This window comes from Neoarius graeffei, chromosome 26, assembly GCF_027579695.1.
Source record: "Neoarius graeffei isolate fNeoGra1 chromosome 26, fNeoGra1.pri, whole genome shotgun sequence".
NCBI lineage: Eukaryota > Metazoa > Chordata > Actinopteri > Siluriformes > Ariidae > Neoarius > Neoarius graeffei.
The window spans coordinates 49,817,716-49,843,863 of record NC_083594.1 but is presented as its reverse complement, the minus strand read 5'-3'; the positions used below and the strand labels follow the sequence as shown (position 1 = coordinate 49,843,863).

The 26,148-nt window shown below is 41.5% G+C and overlaps 1 protein-coding gene and 1 long non-coding RNA gene across 3 annotated transcripts; both read right to left on the bottom strand.

Annotated features, from left to right (window-relative positions):
* Window positions 1-5,562: 5,562 nt before the first annotated feature.
* Window positions 5,563-16,430, bottom strand: slc2a9l1 (solute carrier family 2 member 9, like 1). The gene is given in 5 exon segments (XM_060910208.1): window positions 5,563-5,808; window positions 5,811-5,870; window positions 9,046-9,108; window positions 9,110-9,237; window positions 16,397-16,430. Coding segments are annotated over 5 exon segments (441 nt in total). The 3' UTR covers window positions 5,563-5,652.
* A 2,171-nt stretch (window positions 16,431-18,601) lies between these two features.
* On the bottom strand, window positions 18,602-21,784 carry LOC132874484 (uncharacterized). 2 transcript variants are annotated; one of them, XR_009651667.1, is made up of 3 exons: window positions 21,278-21,399; window positions 21,116-21,176; window positions 18,602-18,859 (listed from the first exon to the last, which is right to left on the bottom strand). It is a non-coding gene; the product is annotated as an uncharacterized LOC132874484 (long non-coding RNA). The 2 variants fall into 2 exon arrangements; XR_009651668.1 differs by lacking the exon at window positions 18,602-18,859 and adding an exon at window positions 21,426-21,784 and having other exon boundaries at window positions 21,052-21,176; window positions 21,278-21,348.
* Between the last annotated feature and the right edge of the window lie 4,364 nt (window positions 21,785-26,148).

The window sequence follows — 26,148 nt, the reverse complement described above, 5'->3', positions numbered from 1 at the left end:
GTTCGACAGTGTAAAATTGCAAAGAGTTTGAACATATCATCATCTACAGTGCATAATATCATCAAAAGATTCAGAGAACCTGGAAGAATCTCTGTGCGTAAGGGTCAAGGCCGGAAAACCATACTGGGTGCCCATGATCTTCGGGCCCTTAGACGGCACTGCATCACATACAGGCATGCTTCTGTATTGGAAATCACAAAATGGGCTCAGGAATATTTCCAGAGAACATTATCTGTGAACACAATTCACCGTGCCATCCGCCGTTGCCAACTAAAACTCTATAGTTCAAAGAAGAAGCCGTATCTAAACACGAGTCAAGGCTCATTTAAAATGGACTGTGGCAAAGTGGAAACCTGTTCTGTGGTCAGACGAATCAAAATTTGAAGTTCTTTATGGAAATCAGGGACGCCGTGCCATTCGGACTAAAGAGGAGAAGGACGACCCGAGTTGTTATCAGCGCTCAGTTCAGAAGCCTGCATCTCTGATGGTATGGGGTTGCATTAGTGCGTGTGACATGGGCAGCTTACACATCTGGAAAGACACCATCAATGCTGAAAGGTATATCCAGGTTCTAGAGCAACATATGCTCCCATCCAGACGACGTCTCTTTCAGGGAAGACCTTGCATTTTCCAACATGACAATGCCAAACCACATACTGCATCAATTACAGCATCATGGCTGCGTAGAAGAAGGGTCCGGGTACTGAACTGGCCAGCCTGCAGTCCAGATCTTTCACCCATAGAAAACATTTGGCGCATCATAAAACGGAAGATACGACAAAAAAGACCTAAGACAGTTGAGCAACCAGAATCCTACATTAGACAAGAATGGGTTAACATTCCTATCCCTAAACTTGAGCAACTTGTCTCCTCAGTCCCCAGACGTTTACAGACTGTTGTAAAGAGAAAAGGGGATGTCTCACAGTGGTAAACATGGCCTTGTCCCAACTTTTTTGAGATGTGTTGTCATGAAATTTAAAATCACCTAATTTTTCTCTTTAAATGATACATTTTCTCAGTTTAAACATTTGATATGTCATCTATGTTCTATTCTGAATAAAATATGGAATTTTGAAACTTCCACATCATTGCATTCCGTTTTTATTTACAATTTGTACTTTGTCCCAACTTTTTTGGAATCGGGGTTGTAAATCTTTAACAATAAAAAAAAGCCTAATAATGCACCAGTGTTTTATTGCTTTGCATGTCTTCCAAGCCTATGATGATGTGAGTGACAATTTTGCTGACACAAAAGAAATAGCAATTGCATATCACTTTGACCAACACAGGACACATAGCTAAGTACTGACCTTCCTATTAGTACGTTAATTTTAATTCTACATTTCCATATTTTGGAAAGGACCGGGAAAAAAAAATCAGGCACTTGCTGCCCTTTTTCTGACTTTGAGCCCCTGCCCCTCTATAATCCTGTGCACATCCCTGTCCCACCACATTGTGAAGTCTCCTGAAACCTCATCCACGATCTGTCTGATAGTTAGTCAGTCATTCAGGGGCAGCGAAGACGACGACATTTTTTCCGTTGGAATTTACGGCTTTGGAAGACAGTCGATGTTTGCGAGTGAATACGAAGTGTGTAAACACACTCGATTAAATCCCAGTTTTGCACGGATAAGGCCTGGCAGCCGAGCGCTGATAAAACATCTCATTAGGAGCACAATGATGTCAATCATAATTTGTCTTGTCTACGAAGAGCACACGGTGTATATTTAAACAGTAAATGAGGTCGGAGTCAAAAAGTGCTGTCTGGGAGACGTTGATAAGCGGGAATCCCTCAGAATGAAGCCTGAGTGGAAGTCCCACTGGACTCTGAAAGCCACTGTGCTATAAATTCACGGGGGGTTGGATTGAATTGCAGATGAAGATCGGTTTGGACAATGAGGTGGAGTTCATAATGAGTGTTCATTTTAAAATCTCCAGGGATGCCAGGTCTCGGCAAAATTTCCAGCCCAACGACAGCTAAAACCACCACCCAACCGCCTCACACCTCAACGACTGAATCACCTCGATCACTGTGGTTCGCGCGCATTTCTGATTAGCGTATTCTTCCATGTTTAGACCTTGGCATTCTGAGGAATGAATGATCTCTATTCTCGCTACTTTGTTCAAACACTCTCAGTATGATGATGAAGCTCATCTGCCGATGTAAAAAGTTGCTGTTATATCTGTATAGTTCCCACGACAACAGAAGTGGTTCTGTACTTCATAGATATGCTAGTTACACTTAGACTTTTCCTTTGTACGCCCATGTTTGAGGAAATTGATTGGATTAAATTTTGACATTCGTGACTATTTTTAACCTCTTCAGACTCATCTCATTATCTGTAGCTGCTTTATCCTGTTCTACAGGGTCGCAGGCAAGCTGGAGCCTATCCCAGCTGACTACGGGCGAAAGGCGGGGTACATCCTGGACAAGTCGCCAGGTCATCACATAGACAACCATTCACACTCACGGTCAATTTAGAGTCACCAGTTAACCTAACCTGCATGTCTTTGGGGGAAACCGGAGGAAACCCACGCGGACAACATGCAAACTCCGCACAGAAAGGCCCTCGCCAGCCATGGGGCTCGAACCCGGACCTTCTTGCTGTGAGGTGACAGCGCTAACCACTACACCACCGTGCCACTTCCTCTTCAGACTGTTACAACAAAAATATTTTTTGTTTTTTTTTCCCCTCTACATGTAAACCTTTGATAAATAAGTCATATGAGAATAAGAAGCATGTACAGGTAGTCGTCGACTTACGACTGCGTTTGGTTACGACTGACCGGTCGTAAACCGATCTGGTCGTACGGTAAGTCGGCCTGTGTTAAATGAACGTAAGTATGTTGTGATGTGTAATGATATTGTAATCATCTTAAAGGCTTATTTTATCAACATTTTCTTATTTCATTACCTTGGCTCATTATTTGGTTTAAGTCAAACACTGAATACTACACTGTGTACAGTACAATTCATTTAATATGTGCAAAACAAAAAATGCGAAATACAGGTGTGAAAAATAGAAAACATTTTAGTTTGAAACATACCAAAATACAAATGTAAAACATAGCAAAATACAAAATTTAGTGACCGCTGGCATCACTGGTGCTTGGTTGTGGGTCGTCTACGTCATCATCAGCTGTTGCAGCGCTCAGGCTGGCGGGAGCATTTGCTCGTTTCATAAACCAGGAGCTGGGGCAGAAACTGTATGACCGAGAGCGCGAGGAAGCGCGAGAGAGACTGCGCATGTGCCTGGAGCTGGGCCGGAAACTGTTGTACGCGGCGAGAGGCGCTGCCGGGAGCTGGGGCGGAAACTGTCGTACGCTCAGCTAGCTCAGCTGGGAAACACTTGCCAGTCATAACCAGACGGTCGTAAAGTCGATCGGTCATAAGTCGCATAGGTCGTAAGTCGACGACTACCTGTATATATTTTTTCATGTCTATTTCAGTGGACTTTGCTTTTTCGGTAATCGTAACCTGGCTAGAACTTTTCAATTTGTATTTATGATTTTGAACTGAGTTATGTTGAAATGTCTGAAGGAAAATCTGTGAATCGTGTCACGTATGTTATAACGGACAGGGTCTGAAAGGGTTAAACAAGCCTGTCGTGTAAAACTTGTACGATTGTGGCTTCAGTATGGCGACTTGATGTTTTTTTTTTTTTTTTTTTTGCCATTTCCGAACAGTAACCTAGCAGTTCTCAGCATTAACTCAGTCACGATATGTCCAAGAAAGAATTCATATAACTATCCACAATTAATGAGGATGAACATGCTTATTTGGGTTTTCTACTTACTTAGGGTTAAAAAACAAACAAACGAAACAAAACAACATTCATTTACGCTACAGAAACTACAGACTCTCTAGCTACTACATAGCTAGCGAGAAAACATTCGCTCAAGGAAACAAAATATAACAATCCTGTGTGCTTGAAGAGGATATGTTTATTTCAAAGTGTTTTCTTTGCTCGTTTGAAGCGACTTGCTTTTCATTTCTAACCGATCGTGTTTGCAGGTTCGTTTCTCGTCCGATAAAAGTAAAAGATTCTATCGTAAGTTACAAAATGGACACAGAGCTGCCTCAGGACTGCATGGTATTACGATACTGAAATCATTTTATTATTAAAATTGAACACAAATATAAATTATAATAAAATACAATTTTAAAAAAAATTAAGTCACACAAAAAATAAGAATTAGTAAGCCATTTCACATCTGTCCTGTTTTCTTAAATGGTTTCTTTTCACAATTTTGTTTCCAAACATTTGCTTTCAGTCGGAGAACCAAATCCTCTGATTTTTCGAAACTCCTCAGCAATTTCCAGTGCAGTTTTGCCCTTTGTTTCCAGCAAGATGAAGAACATGTAGAGAGATGTAGCCAGACAAACGCACGAAAAGATAAAAAAGACGAAGGACTTCATCACACCCTGAGGAACATACGAGAGTCCCATGAGCTTTTGTTCAGACTTTTCTATGACTGAACAGAAACACCAGGCACAATTATTCTCTTTTTCCCCCGATTGCTTTTTATACCACTGACTGTCGAGTGCTGCTGTGTAACGAGCTATAATTATACACTTTATATTTGAGAATAATAGTGCGTCGTACAATTGAACTTGTATTGTTGCGTTGAACTGTATTGTTTAGATTCTTTTTATACCACAGCGCTATGGAATATTTTCACTTCTGATTGGTCAGATGGTATTGATTCGTTTTCTCCACCAGCATCTCAGACACTAATTCCAGCTGCAAGGCTTATATTAACGTTCTGCTGCGAAGGTGAACGTTATCATTTCTCGAGTAACAGGGACTTGCATGAAGGACGCTGAAGATCAACAGATTTCAAAATGTACCAAATGTGGTGAAGTTTTTTACTGAGCGAATATAGAAGGTTATCCAGCACCGGGGGTCTGTCGGTGGTTCAGCGCTTTATTGACAGCAGAGCTATAACTTTATGGGAAAGTCTTCAGGACAGAGTGCTTAACTCTTAAAAACAAACCTCATTTCTTTGTCTTATTCACTTCGAGAGAGAGAGACACTACTGAGGGAATGACAGTTTACAGCTGCTATACCATAAGAAATGGCATGAACTTTTTTCGTGGAGGTTCTACGACATTAAATGTAACTAGAAATGGACAAAGTGTCATTTTTTCATATATTAAAAAATGTGTTGATGTATTGCTGTGGTGTAAGAAGAATAAAACGTGCTGTTATGGGAAAGTAATCAACAAGACGCCACTCGATTTTAACAATCAAGGTGTTGTTGATTATTTTCCTGTAAAAGCACACAGATTTGGGGTGAAGAGGTTCAAATAATCAACACTGCGTGGACTCTTACAGGGCTCCTCCAGTATATTTTAACGTGGCCATGGAAGAGTTAAAGCTCGACGGCCTTTCAGATTTTTCAAGTGTAGGTCATAAAAAGAATTTTCCCCGGCATTCAATTATTTTTGTTCAGTGGACCAAAAGTACTGAATTATAATCACAGACTTCCAATTTTATGAGTTTTTTTTAATCGAAAAATTAATTAATTTAGGGCCACGTGGCCCTAAATTCTCCACTATTTTTTCCTGCTTCACCATGACGCAATACAAGATACTACGTCATGCATCACGTGGTGGGCTTTCCCCGTTCACACAAGACATCGTGCTCTTTAGAAATTCCTAGCTGACACCGTGTTCTCCACAAGGCCATGATGTTCGGTTGCATGGTTATCCAGGCTATACGGGGTCGTCTGATGCAGCCGATAACTCACACACGTGATGCTAGTGAGGACTTCAGAGGCCCTGATGCCAAGGGTGATGTACAGTACTGGATCTTATCCACGGGAATGCCAACCTCCTTCAAGATGCCGTAAGCAAAAGCGCCGATCTGCGGACGCACAATATCAGAGCAGTATGAAAGATATGTACAATATGGAAACAAATACGAAAACAGCCATGCTACGATTGCAATGACTCCGAAATGTCTCTTAGCAAGATTTACGAACGTTTTCAAACTTTTTTACACACGATCAAGAACTGTCAGCTTTTCGTTATTTGAATCTGAGCGTCAAAAAATTCCAGGAATTTCTTGTTCTTCGAACTGCAGAACAGTCTGTGAAAGTTTTCGTACATAATGGTGGCTAAAGTAATGCGAACAATTATAAAAGATATTAAAGTATATTTTTTTGCAATCATCACATGATTTTGAACAACTGCTTAAAGCATATTTCATCTTGTTCATGGTGAAAGCACTCGACTTCACAAAGCACATTATTGTGGATCAGGAGCCAATCCAAGGATTTTATGACATTTTTCAGTATTTTCTGGTGTTCCTCCTTAAATCCAGTGCACATGGGATATTTTCTGAAGCAAAAGTCAAACTGGGGTGGAGGTCTGTGTGGTCAAGACACTTTACCGTCTAGCTGCTAAGTTACTAAAATACAGACCAAATATATGGAAGGTTTTTGTTCAGCAGATTTATCATCATGAACAGAAGGTAAGAGTTTCACCATAAAACCACACATGAGCTCGAGTGTTTTGGGAAAGTTTATCCTGAGCGCTGGACTTTCAGCCAAGCTTTGTTTGGTATTTGATCTGTGCTGCAGCATGAACAGCTGTCTGATTGTCGTCCAGCAGGCAGGTAGGCAGAGTGGTTACGTGCCTGTGTCAGTGTTTTGCAGTCTTGGTTCAGGTGATGCCTTATATTTATAAGGGTGCGGCTTTGCGTCAAGTAAAAGATAAACCTTATGAAAACAAGCTGGCTTTCAGTAGACACCGGTGGCTCAATGTGTAAGTGTGTTGGTAACTATGTGTTCAAGGGTCATGGGTCAAGGCCTGGGTTAGGTGGAATATTTTCTTGATTAAGCACATGTTTTTGTGTAGAAGAGTTAAGTTAAAAAGCAAAAGCTGAGTGAACAGAAAGCACTGGTAGCTCATTGGGCTGGGGATGAGGTCTGGGCTGTCCCTGCAAGCACACAGGATCGAGACCACCTCTGGCGAGCTGAAGGTGCTGGAACCAGGTGGGGCACTAAGTCTGGCAAAGTGAGAGAAAGAGAGTGAAAGTCAGCATGTCCCACCTGGGGCTCCTGGAGAGGTGAAAGCAGGGGTTATGCTACTCTGGGCTTTTTTTTTTTATATGTTTATATTATTGTTTATTATCACTACTTTTAATATTTATTACATTTTTAAATACTCTACATTTCTTTTTTTATATTTATTACATTTTTATATTATTGTTTATTATCACTACTTTATATTTATTACATTTTTATATTATCGTTTATTATCACAACTTTTTTAATATTTATTATATTTTTATATTATCGTTTATTATCACTACTTTATTATCGTTTATTATCACTAATTTTTTTATATTTATTACATTTTTATATTATCGTTTATTATCACTACTTTTTTTTAATATTTATTACATTTTTTAAATACTCTACATTTCTTTTTTTATATTTATTACATTTTTATATTATCGTTTATTATCACTACTTTTTAAATATTTATTACATTTTTTAAATACTCTACATTTCTTTTTTTTATATTTATTACATTTTTATATTATCATTTATTATCACTACTTTTTTAATATTTATTACATTTTTTAAATACTCTACATTTATTTTTATATTATCATTTATCACTACTTTTTTATATTTATTACATTTTTTAAATACACTACATTTTTATATTATCATTTATCACTACTTTTTTAATATTACATTTTTATATTATCATTTATCACTACTTTTTTTAAAAATATTTATTACATTTTTTAAATACACTACATTTTTATATTATCGTTCATTATATTATCGTTTATTATCACTACTTTTTTTAATATTACATTTTTTAAATACACTACATTTACATTTTTAATCATGTCATACGTTTGCATGTCATTTATACAACCTTACTGGACAACATCAGTTACATTACTGTACTGTTTTTGACAAAGTTACTTTAAGTTACTAAAAAAAAAATTCAAATTACTTGAAAACAAAAAAAACAGCCAGGTTCAAGTCTGCACGGCCCCAGTATTTCCACACGCAGCCTTCCTTCACAGCTGTCTTTGACTTGAACCTGAATCTCAGCACCAACAGCACCACACGCTATAACCTGCTGTACTACTCAGGCTGCTAGAAGGTGGGTGGTTTTTTTTTTCACATTTATCATTTGCAAAGCAGTTTGTTTTACTAAAACAAGCAGCATAAGCTTTGAACCCGGAACCACAGGATTAAGAGACAAGGGCTTTACCAAAGAGCCACAACACACTTCCTACTCCTTGCTTTTTTTTCCCTCCTTCCCTGAATATATCTACTCACCTGTCACCTGCCAGTTGCGTTCTGCATTTTGACCTGAGGTGGAATTATAAAACAGATCCAGCAGTTGCTCTGGTAGGTCAGTGGGGTGAGTGTGAGCACATTAGTGTGATTTTAGTGGCTCACTCGAGTGGACTTTCAACACCTAAAAGCCAAGTTTTTTTTTTTTTTTTACTTTTCACGTTTGAGATCCACGAGCACCAACCGACAGATTATTAACGTAACAATGGTGGGAAGGGGGCGGGGCTTTCAGAGGTGTCTTGCTTCTTTTGGATTGAACTGGATTGCTCAAGAAACTGATGCCAGTCATTCCAGACTCATAGGCTGATTTGCTCATCTGCCATTTTTATTGTGGGGAAGAAAGAAAATCGCTCTTTTTGCATGTTAATGAACGATAACCCTCGTGCCAGCGTACTCCAGTGTTAAAATGCAAAGCGCCTAGCTTAACGTGTTCATCGATCGCAAACAGTCAGTTGTTTAAGGCAGATATTTCAAATAAATAAACATGGAATAACGGAAATAATGGATGAAAAGCAGTCATTTGTTTGTGGAGAACTGTCAACTGTGTCCACTTTGACTTATTACTATTGTCTCGAAGACCTCACAGACTGAAGAAAAGAACACCAGCTTCACTCTACAAACTTTCTAACGTTCTGCAGCAGAGATGTATCTATAAACAAACATAACTGTATAAAGCATCGTAAATTACAAGTTACGTTTCAGGATATTTACTCCTGAGATACCGCAGAACGAGATAGCGACACAGATGATGACCAGAGTGAGACACTGCCAGCCAGTGGACATGCAAATCTCTCAGCATCTTGGAGACGCTCTTTCTGTCTTCTCTGTTCAGCGTGGCCTGCTCCAGCTGCATCTCCTCAATCTCCAGTTTATATTCACCCGGACCCCACAGGCCCTGCAGCGCTGAAACAACACATGGTTTTATTCTGATCTAGATTTCAAGCTGTTTTTGTCCGATTTACATAACTGCGATGACATAAGTGAGAACAGGAACTGACATTTCTTATACAAGCTTTTCAAAATTAACAACTATAAATGGATAAAAAGCAAGTGTTGCTTTTGCTGTAGTATCAGACGAACAAAACAATTCCTTACTTAAACATCTTCAAAACAATCGTGTTCATGATGCGTATTCATATATTTCTAGCTTTAATCACTGATGTTAGGCAGATTAAAGGGGAACTGAAGGCAAATTTTTTATCATCAAAATTCTATTTATCTCATTTTATTAAATATCGGAATGCATTTTTGATCACTATTTTGTCACTGTTATCGCAAGTTATGAGTGTTTGAAATATGCTCTGTAATATATCAGTCCATATGTCAAAGCAACGGCTGTAAACGAGATTCGTTGACACCTGTGCGAGACATCGTAGGACGGAAGTAAAACATTTTGAATCCTCATTCAGGGCTGTAATGCAAATGGCTTCCTCCTCGGTATACAAGTGCACTTCCATGGCAGGAAAAAAAACTACATTTTGCCGCCTATGTAGTCCCCTATTTATACAAAATTGAGTCATTCAGGATTCAGCCATGTTTTTGCTCGGCGTTAGCAACAGTTACAGGTTTTTAGCTTTCTCCTGAAATGTTTTCTTTTATTTCATCTTGCTCAGGGTAGTAAAACTCGCTTTCACTCTGAACACTGTCGTTATCGCTATCCATGCTGTAAAATTAATGCTATTCTCCTGAAAAATGCGAAAATAAATGTTGACAAAAAATTGCTACTATGTTTGTTGTTGTTGTGAACGAGCAAGTCGCCAAAGGTCCCTAACCGGGGTCCGTATCATAGGATTCCGGACTGCTCGCGAGCCAATCAGAGCGCACGATTTGATGGAAACCGGACCGCGAAAAAAATAAACGCGTGTATTTATTATTCTGAAAACCCACCAGCCGCCTGATCTGGCACGTTTTAATTGTGCGACAGTAATGACATAAATACCAGCGCGACGGACTGGTCCTTATCCTGTCGTCTTTCCAACTCTTCCCTACTTCATGTTGGTTCGAAGTTGTATGGAATAATCTCCATCGCTGATGAAGCTGGCAAATCTCAAAGTTAATCTAAATTGGAATGATATGGCGATCTGGCCGTTGTGTAAACAGTTTTCAAAATGGTGGCGCTGACACTTCACGTTTCAAGTGCAAGTCTCGTGAAGATCGCGCGGATAAGCGACGCCTGCCATGGACCAAACGAACTACATTCAACATGGCTAAAAAACGAAAAGTCTGATAAGTGCAATATAATATGCCGATACAAGTCACGATATAAGGTTAATAAAACCGAAAATCTAATTGAATAACACGTTAATTAAGAAATAAAGCAAGTTTCAAAATGACTTCAGTTCCCCGTTAATCAGACAAAACAGGAAGGATTTGACTAAATTCTCACCTCAACTTGCCCTTTCTCTATCAGTAAATATCTTGGTGCTTCAGGAAAGAAGGGCAGTGTTATCATCTGAATGAAAGAGAAAAACACTGGAACACAGAGCAGGATGTCACTGTCGCAACAAACAGAGGTTTTTTTTTAAAGATTTTTTCACCTTTATTGGATAGGACAGTGTAGAGACAGGACAGGAAATGAGCGGGAAAGAGAGACAGGGAGGGATCAGGAAATGACCTCGGGTCGGAATCGAACCTGGGTCCCCGGATTTATGGTACGGCGCCTTAGCCACCTGAGCCACGACACCTCCCACAAACAGAGTTTTTGAGAACATCTGAAAGCTGTTAAAGGGACAGCATCGTTTGGAAAAGCACGAACTACAGTCAGAGAATTACAGGATTTCTGTAAAGATTGAGAGTCAAATTCAAAAGTGTTCATAATTTTGGCTAATACAACCACACAAGAGGTTCCATCCATCCATCTTCGACCGCTTATCCGGATCCGGGTCGCGGGGGTAGCAGCCTAAGCAGAGCAGCCCAGACTTCCCTCTCCCTGGCCACCTCCACCAGCTCTTCCGGGGGAATACCGAGCCATTCCCAGGTCAGCAGAGAGATGTAATCTCTCCAGCGTGTCCTGGGTCTGCCCTGGGGTCTCCTCCCGGTGGGGCATGCCCAGAAAACCTCCCTTGGGAGACGTCCAGGGGGCATCCTAACAAGGTGCCCAAACCACCTCAACTGACTCCTTTCGATGTGGAGGAGCAGCGGTTCTACTCCGAGTCTCTCCCGAATGACCAAGCTTCTCACCCTGTCTCCCAACCACCCTGCGGAGAAAACTCATTTCTACCGCTTGTATCCACGATCTCATTCTTTCGGTCACTACCCATAGCTCGTAACCATAGGTGAGAGTGGGAATGTAGATGGACCAGTAAATTGAGAGCTTTGCCTTGCTCTATCTTTACCACAACAGACCGGTTTAGCGTCCGCATCACTGCTGCCCCGATCCGTCTGTCCAACTCCCGCTCCCCCTTACCCTCACTCATGAACAAAGACCTGAGATCCTTAAACTCCTCCACTTTAGGTAGCAACTCCCCCCTGACCTAGAGTAGGCACTCCACCCGTTTCCGGCTGAGCGCCATGGCCACGGACTTGGAGGTGCTGATCCTCATCCCAGCCGCTTCGCACTCGGCTGCAAATCATCCCAGCGTATGCTGTAAGTCACAGATTGATGAAGCCAACAGGACCACATCATCCGCAAAAAGCAGAGACGTGATCCTGATGCCACCAAACCAGACACCCTCCGCCCCTTGGATGTGCTTAGAAATTCTGTCCATAAAAGTTATGAACAGAACTGGTGACAAAGGACTTAGACACCTCTTAAACACAAGAGGTGTTTAAGTCATATTCGAAAACTTTTATATTATTCACGAATGTAATGGTAATCATGATAAAATACTCCTGATGCCTTAAATAGCCTCGCACCACAGTATGTGAGCAAAATTTAGTTTTTTTTTTCTGATCTGCCACACATTTATCAATCAAAAGGTGCAGGCTTTTTACTGGTACCGAGAATGCTGAAGGCTGCAGCAGGGAGCAGAGCTTTTTCCTGACAAAAAGTTCTGGAACATTTATCAGCCACCTACAATGCAGTCCTTGGCACACTTCCAAGACAACTGAATGCACACCAAAACTCAGCTGTTTTCAGTGACTCACAGGAGGACAGATACCCCTTTTCCACCAAATCAGTTCCAGGGCTGGTTCGGGACCAGTGCTGGTTCACAACTCGTTCAACTTGCGAGCCAGCTGAGAACCAGTTTGCTTTTCCATAGCTTGGGGTGCTAAGGGGAGCCACGTCATTACGTCGCTGTATATGTCAGTTACGTTGCTGTATACATCAGTTACGTCGCTGCGTTTGCATAAACCTTGGCGCGAACATCGAAGCAACAACAACATGGAGAAGAAGAAGCAGCAACAACAACAACAATAATAATGGATGACTTTGCGTTTGTACAGCTGCTGCTTCTCGTCGCTTAAAAATGGCGACCTTTCGCGGTCTTGCTATTGTTGTTGGTCTTAACAACTCCGCCCCCCACTGACGTAAGCGGTTCTTTCCTCTGGCCCAGCAAAGAGCTGGTGCTAGCCTGGAACCGGTTTTTCTGGCCCCAGAGCCAGTTCTTTGTCAGCAGAAACAGAAAACCCGGTTCCAAACTAAGCACTGGCCCCGAACCAGCCCTGGAACTGCTTTGGTGGAAAAGGGGCAAGAGAGAACCAGCAATCTATTGATCACCCTAATGACTCTTGAGGCCGTTCACACCCAGCCCCCAGTGACCCACACCAACAGGATGGCTCAACGACACCTTAGGATTGCTTTTCATCCATGAGAGGATAAATACCTGATACTCCCTATTAGTCAGACAGAACTGAAGAAGCCTTTCGGATGAGAAGTGAAACTTCTTCAAGAATCTTCAAGCAAGTCCAGTTGCTCTCTTTTACCACCCACAGTTTACTATGACCTGGATGACTGAGAATCTTCACAGACATTATGGAACATTTCATGATCAGAACACTAATTTAGTCAAACAAACACTGTTAAGAACAGATCTGGAGGATTTATAGGCGTAGGAGGTTCTGTGATGAAGTGATAATCAAAAATGTTTAAAAGTTTCACTGGCTCCCTAACAGAACATAACCTGACAGGATTTCTAAAATTTTAAGTGATATTCAAAAAATTTTGTCAAGTTTAATCCAATTACTGTACTATTCATATCACGACACCTAACCTCACTTGCCAATGGAGCACTTGCATGTGACGTCACAGCCGATCCAGATTGTGACAGACGCCATCTTGTCGGTCAAACACCATATTTCCGCCTTCTACTTCTGCTTTAACTTCTACCTTTTCTTCTGGAAAACCCTACTATACACAATTCTACTACAACGGCTGCGGCTACAAGCTCTCTCTACCTGTGCACGGTTTTTATGTTTTTTGTGTGTATTTTTGCGTGTTGTTCGTCTGTACCGGACTTCAATATCCACTACAACCGTATGGACTTACTGGACATTGGTTTCCAGCAGAAAATGACGGTTTGTAGTGATTTCCATCGCATGCACAACATTCCGGACGAGAAAAAAAAAAACATTCCGGACGAGACAGCGAGACCAGCGGGGTCTCCGTGGATTGTTATCGGAAGCAAAGCGAAGGAGGCGGCGCCGGGAGCGGAAGCAAAAGCGAGGCTGCAGAGCCGGCCTGTTGACTAAGCTCAGAAAACAGCTACTCAAATCTCCACTGCCAAGCCTCTATCTCTCCAATGCCAGATCCATGTAAACAAGACGGACGATTTGGAATTACCTTATTCTATTCTATAATCGGCTGGTCAGTGCTATACTCAATACTTAAGTGACTTACCCATCCAATGAGGATTCTTGTTTACAAGATGCCACATCTGAGTCGCTGACAAATCCTGAATTTCTGTAAAGAAAACTGTCCAGAGATTTATAAGCACGCAGTGCTTCACCACTGAACAGCGAGGGAAAGTTAATGAGGTAATTATACACGTCCGGGTATTCCGCTGGCAGTTCAAAATCCGGTCGTGAAAACTCCGTCCGGTAAGCCATAAGGGTCACTAATCTGTAGATCGTTTATTTTAGACATATATCTAGTTATCTGTTCATTAGAAAAATGAGCCATGTAGTCCGTCGGTTGAAATTGATCCATTCTGTACACGAGTGCAGCAGTATTCAGCGGTGTTTTTGACCGACAAGATGGCGGTTGTGTACTTTCCGGTCACGTGACTGCAAGATCTCTATAAACTGGCACTTTCAATGCTGATGCTAGCCAATCATTTATATATTGACCTTATGTTAACAGGATTTACACAAGATTTTAAGCCATATTAAAAAACATTCACCGTCTTCTTTGCTAACGCTAACCAGATAGCTAACATCAACTAACACAATAAGATTTCTGAGAGTGCTTTCAACCATATTCAACAAGTTTATGGTCTTCATGGCTAATGTTTCCTGGATATCTGATTTTTACTTCACATAAATATAAAAATAAAAAAAATTCTTATCTTGACCATATCTGAGAGGATTTTAAGTTATATTCCATTTTTTTTGTAATCATCACTGATAAAGAGATCCATATAAATAACAGACTCGACTAACCTGGCAGGTTTTCTGAAAGGAGAACGTGAGATTCAAAAATTTGTACAATCATCCAAAATAGCTTTTACATTTGGGTTTGGCTGAAAATGCTCATGCATATTATACCATGTTTCATAGATTTGATTTGCAAATGGGTCGTATGCTTCAGTAAGTTCTCATTTTCCAAAACCAGTTCAACCCCCACAGACCTGTCGTTTGCCCCGTTGATTTTGCAATGGATATCAAAGTAGCCATTAATACGTGGGGTTAAACGTTCTGTTAAATTAATTGTTTATCATCTGGAAGTCTCAGCACTGCTCTCATGGAAATGTGATTCCAAGACTTTCTAGATAAATCTAGTTCCATCCTAATGGGTCGAGAGTTTTGAGCTCATTTATTTCCTGCCATTCAGTTCAACTGAAGGTGCAGGAGATCATCTCCCCTGAGCTCTCCTACAATTTAAACCCTAATTATAAGTATTACCATGTCTTATTTTCTCTTTCGGAGACATCAATAGACCAGACGAGGACAAGGATTAGGCGAAAGCCGTTTATTAATTGTGTCGACTCACTCAGTTCGATTCGATTTGTAATTAAACTCTGTAGGATTAGAGCTGCATGCTTCAGTAGGTTCTCATTTCCTCACCTCAGACCTGCGATCTGCCCTGTCAGCTTTCTGATGCTAATGAAAGTACCTATCATTACTGACACCATCCCTATTATTTTCTTGGGTACACTCTCTCTGAGATAGATGGAATGGGTGTTCCAGGCTAATCCTGAAAATAATAATCTCATCTCATCTCATTATCTCTTGCCGCTTTATCCTTCTACAGGGTCGCAGGCAAGCTGGAGCCTATCCCAGCTGACTACGGGCGAAAGGCGGGGTACACCCTGGACAAGTCGCCAGGTCATCACAGGGCTGACACATAGACACAGACAACCATTCACACCTACGGTCAATTTAGAGTCACCAGTTAACCTAACCTGCATGTCTTTGGACTGTGGGGGAAACCGGAGCACCCGGAGGAAACCCACGCGGACACGGGGAGAACATGCAAACTCCGCACAGAAAGGCCCTCGCCGGCCCCGGGGCTCGAACCCAGGACCTTCTTGCTGTGAGGCGACAGCGCTAACCACTACACCACCGTGCCGCCCGAAAATAATAATAATAATAATAATAAGAGAAGAAATCTTGAGAATGAAATAAGAATGAACAGGATAAACAAGTAGTATTAATTTCAGGAGAAAAAACAGAGTCTCCATGGTAGGACTCTCAAAATATTAATTAATGAACAGATAATAGTGAGAAACAGAAGTGTTTTGTAGAAACGGTGAGTGTATGTTTGAGTATTGTGTCTAACTGTTGCACACAACTCACAGAATTGAATAAAAGTTGTGATTATTGTTGTGATTTATCCTGAATCAATTGTATATCTTTATTTTTCAGTGAGATGTTTCCTGCTTGAACTGTGACCTTTCCACAAAGAGTTTGCTGGAGACCGAACACCTCCATAAATGACCTGGAGGATAAAAAAAAATCATACTGGAGATGGAGAGCTGATCATGGTGGTGCGGCATCCGGTCTGAATTGATCCTCCCAAACCAAGAATGATGATGAAGAGCAAAGCCTTTCTTCAGACCTGGAATGGTTCAAACATCTCCAGTTCCAGAAAACAAAATAAAAACCTTTTCAAAATCCTTTTTTTTAAAAAAAAAACCCCAATAATGATTCTGGATATGGGATCCCTGCGACCTGTAGAACAGGATAAGCGGCTACAGATAATGGATGGATGGATATGGGATCCATGGCATCTCGAGTAATCATGTTAAATAATTAAGAGTTTATACTGAAAACTAAGACTGCAACAACATGAGGTCGCACAATCTTAATGTGACCTTGTTCATGGAATATCTTATCTGAAGATTTCCTCTTGGTTTTCCAACGCTAAACTGGAGGCTATAAAAAGTTCCCTAGATACCACATGTGGATGGATGAAGTGTGTGATTTGTTTCTTTCTTTAATTTTTGGTCAAACTATTCCTTTAACAGTATTCTTTAAAGCTATAGATGTGCATGCTGTCTGAAATATGTTCATTTGTAACACAATCTTTCAGAAAAAAAAGATTAATTTTAATAAATATTTTTAAAATATCATATAAATATTCTGAGTTTTGCCAGAATTTCCACGAAAACAGTGATATTGGGCTGGACCATTATTATTATCACAATTAATTTAACAACTGCACCTCTAAATTCAAAAAAACATTTGAGTGACTTAATAATCCAGTTATTAATTTCTCATTTCCTGTCACAGCTTCACCTTTAACAAAGTCTGGATTTGTGCAAACTGTTTATGAAACTCTCTCTGAAGAGAATAATGATAGTTTTTCTCATCTCATCTCATGATCTCTAGCCGCTTTATCCTGTTCTACAGGGTCGCAGGCAAGCTGGAGCCTATCCCAGCTGACTACGGGTGAAAGGCGGGGTACACCCTGGACAAGTCGCCAGGTCATCACAGGGCTGACACATAGACACAGACAACCATTCACACTCACATTCACACCTACGCTCAATTTAGAGTCACCAGTTAACCTAACCTGCATGTCTTTGGACTGTGGGGGAAACCGGAGCACCCGGAGGAAACCCACGCGGACACGGGGAGAACATGCAAACTCCGCACAGAAAGGCCCTCGCCGGCCACGGGGCTCGAACCCGGACCTTCTTGCTGTGAGGCAACAGCGCTAACCACTACACCACCGTGCCACCCATGATAGTTTTTATTTTAAATAAAAGATATTAGGCTGTAAATTACTGTTGATTGATTGATAATTATCACTTGCATGCCTAATTCAATTCCAGCAGATTGTTTTTAACTGGAAATAAAATTTATTTCGAACAATTAAGTCAGAATCAGAGGACGGGATTCGAGAACGTGAAAATAAAATTTTGCTTACTATTGGTTGAAGAAGCTCTCCATGACACATTTTGACTCAAAACTTCTCTCCTGCTCTGTTACACATTCCAAGTGATAAGTTTAATTATTTACACTGGATTACGTGCTGCTCATGCAATCAGCCTGAAAGGTCAGACATTTGTGTGTGTTTTTAAAGTGTGTGTGTGTGTGTGTGTGTGTGTGTGTGGAAATATCCAATTCCGGTCTGGTCCATAACTGTTTGGACAGTGACCCAATTTTCAGATTTGTGTCTGTTTACGCCATCACAATGGATTTGAAACGAAGCCGTCAAGATGTGATTGAAGGGTCGACTTTCAGCTTTAAATCAAGGCGTTTATTATTATATTTATTAGGATTGAATTAAAAAAAGATATACAAGTTCTATCTCGGGGCGGCACGGTGGTGTAGTGGTTAGCGCTGTCGCCTCACAGAAAGAAGGTCCTGGGTTCGAGCCCCGTGGCCGGCAAGGGCCTTTCTGTGTGGAGTTTGCATGTTCTCCCTGTGTCGGTGTGGGTTTCCTCCGGGTGCTCCGGTTTCCCCCACAGTCCAAAGACATGCAGGTTAGGTTAACTGGTGACTCTAAATTGAGCGTAGGTGTGAATGTGAGTGTGAATGGTTGTCTGTGTCTATGTGTCAGCCCTGTGATGACCTGGCGACTTGTCCAGGGTGTACCCCGCCTTTCGCCCGTAGTCAGCTGGGATAGGCTCCAGCTTGCCTGCGACCCTGTAGAAGGATAAAGCGGCTAGAGATAATGAGATGAAGTTCTATCTCTTCCTTCACTTTAAAAACTGTCTCAAACAATATAAAAGTATGTCCCTTTACACACTCATCTAGAAGGGTAATTTTGCACAAGGCCATCTGTCTACAGCAGAAGAAAATAAAATAAAACACGTCTGGAAAAATCCCAAGGGAGTCTGGAGCCAGATTCGTGACGTCGCCTGTGTAGACCAAGCGCTCCCGTTTCTCTCTCATTGTCCGGTCTTTTGGGAAACGATGAGTACTAATCCCATCAGGATTGGTGTTGCTCAGGGGCGGTTCTAGCCATTTTGGGGCCCTAGGCGAAATACAGACATGGGGCCCTCAAAAGTCAGTCTTGAAACACACATACAGAATAATGGTCATCCCTACTTGGCACATGCCATATCTCCTTGCTGTAAATTCAGGAAAAAAAGATAGCAAACTGCCACTAACAATGTGCCCCAAATAAGCTCCACAGTGAAACAGGTTTGAGATTACTCCAGCATTTGCCAAAATTCTGACAGTGTTTATTGCTCAGATCAAACCAGAAAGAGAGAGAGAGAGCGACAAGGCAAACAACAGAAGAAGAGACAGTAGAGAGAGAGAGACAATTTTAAGAGTCAATCTCCATATTTTAATAAAACAAGGATATCTGAAATCCAATTATTATTTTTACTCCACAGATACATATTACCAGATATAAAATGATCTTATTCTTATCAGAAGTAGAACACAAATGGATCCATATTACCAGATACACATTACCAGAGATACAAAATGATCTTACTGTTATCAGAACTACAACACAAATGGATATTACTCTATCGAAACCTCTACATTTCAATGGGATAAGACTGATGCCAAGATAAATGTACGAGAGAGAGACAGAGAGTGTTTGTATGTGTGAGAGAGAGTGAGTGAGGGAGGGAGGGAGTGAGAGAGAGGGAGCCATTTAGTGACCGGCAATACAGTGGTTGAGAGACAGATACAGAGGGATTGTGAGTTTGTAAAGGATGCAGCCAGTACATTATTGAAATGTCCTTAATCTTCAAAATTCCATTGTTCATGTATTCCATCACCATTCCATAATGGGGTGTAGGTGTGTGCAGGGGCGCCGCCAGAAATTTTGGGCCCCATGAAAGATTAGAATTTTGGGCCCCCCAACTTTGCCCACCCTCGTCACAATTGCACTATTGTCATTATTTGTCCTCCCTGGCTGCTGCATCATGGCCTGATGAAGGGTTAGTTAATGCATGAAAAAGTTTGATGCATTCAAGTTTGATGCATTTAAATGAACTCCATACTCAGTAGCCTTACAAATGTTACCCATAAAATACAGGAAACATCTTATTATAAATTTATTTCAAAGTGACACGGAGTGACATTTCAATTTGATCAATTATGTACGTATTTCTTCATATGTTGTAACCTCTATCCCTCTTTTATGTGTGCTGCGCTTTCTCCAGCTCCTCAATTTGAAACCAATGGTTTAGAACGTGTGAACATTCCACACACGTAACCATGTCAAACACTTGACTGGTGTCCGTTATTAGCAACAATTTAATCTAGCAAACTGCTAGCTCGCTCATTAAAAACTTCAACCCAAAAGCATTTATGGGTTGTATTGCTGCTTACCTCCTTCTCCAAAGGGGGGTTCAGTGGTTTGGTAGGGCGGAGGTCCCCCTGAGGCTGAATCTGTGCATATTTAGGGCACCCCATTAGTTATGAAACTGGTTATTAGCACTAGTTATTAGCACCAGCATAACGTAATATTTCATTTTGTTTATCGCACAAGTCAGTTCAGTTATTAAAATGGAAAAAGTCACTGTACAAACTGTAAAAGTGTTCTCTTGATAGGCTAATCCAACCACATTCATACTGTTCATTTACAGTTCGCTGATATTTTGAACACACATGTGAGCGATAGCTACCTTTCTTTGGGAAAAACTGAGTGACCAGTTGCCTGCCTCTCCGGTCCCTCTCAGCTTTCAGCTGCCTTTCTTTACGTTTTTGACAGCCACGCTTCATATTTAGCGATCATAGACTGTACGCACTCCACTGCTGGCTGGCTGGCTGCTGCACCGCGACTCAGCAGCAAGTAGCGTTGCACTGATCAGCACACAGATTTAACGCATCGCGCTTCTACCAGAACTGGACCGTACCATTTCGCAAAAGGGGGAGGGTTAAATGACAATATGTTGAAGAACTCAAGAAATAGACAACCTTGTTCAATTAGCTCATTTTACCAGATGGAATATTGCATTGTTGTTATTTCAAAAGTCTTATTAAAATCATTAAAAGCATATTATCAGCCCCTTAAAGGGCCCCATGGCAGTGCTGGGCCCCTAGAATTGTTCTAACCTTTCCCCCCCTGGCGGCGCCCATGGGTGTGTGTGTGTGAGAGAGAGAGAGAGAGTGTTTGTGTGTGTGTGCGGGGGGGGGGGGGGGGGGGGGGGGGGGGGGTGTAGAGAAAGAGAGAGGTATGAGTTTTTAAAGGTTGCAGCCAGTGCGTTACTGAAAAGTCCTTAATCTCCAAATGTCCATCATAATCATATGAGAAAGAAAGTCCTACTTGTTGCTGGCTTCTCCAAAGTCTTCACAGAAAGGTGGTGTGCAGAGGTATGGAACCCAGACTACAATAAACAACACAGCATTATAACAAAACAACTCAATACACTTTTTTCTTTGATGATATGATCTATGAACACAAGTAATCCTTTGTCAAATCACATACCTTGTTCAGCAAGGGCTCACTGGCAGAAGTTGGCGTTGTCCATCCGTCTTGTCTCTTATTATCTTTCACTACTGTGACACAAGACAACAGCAAATCAATCATGGAACAGGAGAAATAAATACCCAAAATGTATTGTTCAAATGAATACCTTCTCTTTGTCCCTGTCCTCCATTTCTTTGTCTGTACCCCTGTTTTTCTTCATCTGTGTGTCTGTTTTGCCTTTATGTTTCAGGTCTCTCTCTCTCCTTTGTGCCTTTCTTGCTTGTCTCTTCTCCATGTACTTCTCCTGGCCTTCATCATCTATATAATCCTATTGTTATTGTCTTTCTGGTCTCCAGAAAAGAGTGTAAAAGTGGTAGAAAGTCAACTGCTGCCACGATGCCGCCGCAACTAAAACCGTCAAGCTATGACTGATACCTTTTTCCCCCTCAGTCACAATTTGAATCAATATCCACTTATGCTCTAACTTGCAACAATAAAAAGATTGCTTCTTGAAAAGGTTGCATATTTGACCGACAGCTATAATAATTGGATTGATTTGAATAAATAAATAAATAAATAAATAAATAAACAGGCTACTTCAGCTACTACTCTTGATATTCCAGATTATACATAAAAAAATGTAATTTGAAAAATGTAGTTAGTTTCAGAAGTGCAGCTGCATTCTTTTTGCTTTGTGCCCTTTTTTTTCATTTAGCGCAACCACTCTCATAACTGTGCTTCATCTTGTTTACAGTTCCCTCTGCTTTGGTTTGAATTTCCGTCGCACACCTGTCGACGTCGTCAGATCATGAACTAGTCCAATGTAAAACAACCAGGGTGTGTGTGTGCTGGGACAAATACTATATACACATGAATTCGATATTCTGATGCTATTTTGGTGTGTTTTTCCATTTATATCGTTGACTACTTAATATCTCATCTCATCTCATTATCTCTAGCCGCTTTATCCTGTACCACAGGGTCGCAGGCAAGCTGGAGTCTATCCCAGCTGACTACGGGCGAAAGGCGGGGTACACCCTGGACAAGTCGCCAGGTCATCACAGGGCTGACACATAGACACAGACAACCATTCACACTCACATTCACACCTACGCTCAATTTAGAGTCACCAGTTAACCTAACCTGCATGTCTTTGGACTGTGGGGGAAACCGGAGCACCCGGAGGAAACCCACGCGGACACGGGGAGAACATGCAAACTCCACACAGAAAGGCCCTCGCCGGCCCCGGGGCTCGAACCCAGGACCTTCTTGCTGTGAGGCGACAGCGCTAACCACTACACCACCGTGCCGCCCCTACTTAAGATCAGAAACAAATTAAGATTACATTTATATTGTTTGGTGTTTACCGTGACAGGGCTGACTGTTAGGGGCCCCCAAATTTTGGGGGCCCTAGGCAACCGCCTTGGTTTGCCTAATGGCAAGTCCGCCCCTGGTGTTGCTACACCCTCCTACGATACATCTGTTAACCATTTTAATAATTACGCGATAACGTTGAAGAAATTTGCAGAAAACCACCAGGTCGTTTTCTCATAAACAAACCAGCGCTGACGTAGGATTCAGAAGGAGGCGTCCCGCACGCGACGTCACGAAAATCAATGTTTGCCGGGAAATCCAAATGCCAAGTTTTTTCAGAGGCGGACCAATTCGCCTCAAATGGCTTCAGTTCAACTGAATTTTTCTGGTATTGCGCAAGGTGAAAAAAATTTGCACAAAATGCAAAATGTGACAGATATTTCACCAAAGTTTAATATAAAATAGGAGAATTACATTGATCTCGCTCCTGAATTTACCCGTGATATGCACCTCAACATTCTGAACTCCGCCACCTTCGACTTTGCCTCCTGTCTCTTCGTTAAGGGTACGGTCTCCAATCCATACATCACAGCTGATCTCACTACTGTCTTATACATCTTACCTTTCACTTTTGCTGGGACTTTCCGATCACAAATGACTCCCGAAATCCTTCTCCAACTGCTCCACCCTGCCTGCACTCTCTTTTTCTCACTTCACTATCGCAGCCCCCATTTTCCTGCACAGTTGACCCCAGGGACTTGAATTCACCAACTTTCTTTATATCTACTCCTTGCATCTTCACTACACTCTCATCCCCATTCTCATTGATGCACATGTATTCTGTTTTGCTCCTGCTCACCTTCATTCCACTGTGTACTTCCATCTCTCCAAACCCAGCTCAACCTCCTTTCTACTTTCACCACATATCACAATATCATCCGCAAACATCATGTTCCATGGTGACTCTTGCCTCACTTTGTCCGTCAAGCTATCCATCACTATGGCAAACAAGAAAGGACTCAAAGCAGATCCTTGATGGAGTCCCACCTTCACCTTGAACCATTCAGTCGTTCCAACTGCACACCTCACTGCTGTTTCACTGTTCTCATACATGGCTTACACCACTCTAATATACTTCTCATTCACTCCACACTTTCTCATACAATACCATAACTCATCTCTCGGCACTCTATCGTATGCCTTCTCCAGGTCTACAGACACACAATGTAGCTTTCTCCGGCCTTCCCTGTACTTCTCCATTAACGTTCTTAAAGCAAAAATTGCATCCGACGTGCTTTTCCTTGGCATAAACCCGTACTGCTGTTCACAGATTGCTACCTCTCTTCTCATTCTCACCTCCAATACCCTTTCCCATAGCTTCATGGTGTGGCTCATCAATTTTATTCCTCTGTAATTACTGCAGCTCTGTACATCTCCCTTATTCTTGTACATTGGGACGAGCACACTCTTTCTCCATTCGTTTGGCATTTTCTCAATCTCTAGGATCTTATGAAACAATCTCGTTAGGAACTCCACAGCCGTCTCACCCAAACATCTCCAAGCCTCAATCGGGACACTTTCATGTGAAGTGTCCTATTTATCTAAAAACTTTGTATAAGACACTTTTTTTTTAAACTAAATATTTTTATCTATCTATTTGACACAAATTGTGTTGTCCAATTAATTAAATTCCTGGAATTAATTTCTCGTTTTCAAAAGGGACTTTGATCAAATAAGCAAAGAAAGAAAGAATAATAAATAAAACTACTTTATTTGTTTGTTACTACCACGACAAATAATAATGGTGGTAATGACATTTGTAGGCGGCACGGTGGTGTAGTGGTTAGCGCTGTCGCCTCACAGCAAGAAGGTCCTGGGTTTGAGCCCCGTGGCCGGCGAGGGCCTTTCTGTGTGGAGTTTGCATGTTCTCCCCGTGTCCGCGTGGGTTTCCTCCGGGTGCTCCGGTTTCCCCCACAGTCCAAAGACATGCAGGTTAGGTTAACTGGTGACTCTAAATTGACCGTAGGCGTGAATGTGAGTATGAATGGTTGTCTGTGTCTATGTGTCAGCCCTGTGATGACCTGGCGACTTGTCCAGGGTGTACCCCGCCTTTCGCCTGTAGTCAGCTGGGATAGGCTCCAGCTTGCCTGCGACCCTGTAGAACAGGATAAAGCGGCTACAGATAATGAGATGAGATGACATTTGTAATAATATGTTTTTATTAAAACAGCTAAAAGTACTTACTACTACTACTACTACTAATATTTAGTGCTGTCAAAGTTAACGCAATCTCAATTTATCGCGATTAAAAAAAATAGTGCCGTTAACGCAAATTCTAATTTGGCCCTGCGAGTCACCCGTAGTTCCTGTTGCGGCTTGTCGCACGCTGCTTCAATAAGAGTACATGTGAGTGATGGAGAAAGGCATAGACATATAAACATCCTCGCCGCCATATTGGATGTGGCAAAGTGGAGATTCTTCAACCGTCTCTGGTATAGCGTCTAGACAGTAGCCGAGAATAAAGATGCCTCATTCATGTGCTGCGTTTAACTGTACCAACAGGTTTACCGTCCAAACGAGATCACATGGGATTACCTTTCACAGGTGAGACTGGAAAAATACTTTTCAATACTGTTCCTTCCGTCTTCAGTTTCCCAGCTCATCTCCACCGGGGGGGTGTAGAGTTATAAGCAGTGAGAATTAGAGAATACAGTGCCACACTATGATGAACGTTTTTGAACGCATGATGAATGTTTTTATTTTTGTTATCTGTTTTTTTCTTCTTTTATGGCAAATACTTCTCTTCAAAAGAAACTAATGAAGAGTAAAATAAAACATTTTTTTATTTTCACAGTGATATGCACTTTATTTTTCATCCCTTGGTTTTCTCATCTAATATGGAAGTTATGGATGTCAGTGGCTGTGACAAGACGCGTTATGCTCTGCAATTAAAAAAAAACATTGGTACAAAGCAAGCCCATTCACTTTTTTATGCTGATAAGAGAATTACAATGGTTTTTCATGTGACAAAAATGTGCGATTAATCGCGAGTTAACTATGACAGTCGTGACATTAATCGCGATTAAATATTTTAATTGCTTGACAGCACTATTTTATATATATAAAAAAAAAAAACGAAATTGGTCCAGGATATGCACTTTAAGGTTTGCGATGGGAGTGACAAGGTTGGACAGGATAAGGAACGAGCACATCAGAGGGACAGCACATGTAGAGAGCTTGGGAATTAAGCTAAGAGAGATGAGACGGAGGGCAGCACAGTGGTGTAGAGGTTAGCACTGTCGCCTTACAACAAGAAGGTCCTGGGTTTGAGCCCAGCGAGGGCCTTTCTGCGTGGGTTTCCTCCGGGTGCTCCGTTTTCCCCCAAAGGCATGCAGGTTAGGCTAATTGGTGGCTGTAAATTGACTGTAGGTGTGAATGGTTGTCTGTGTCAGCCCTGCGCCGACCTGAAGACTTGTCCAGGGTGTACCCCGCCTCTCACCAATAGTCAGCTGGGATAGGCTCCAGCTTGCCTGCGACCCTGTAGGACAGGATAAAGCGGCTATGGATGGATGGAT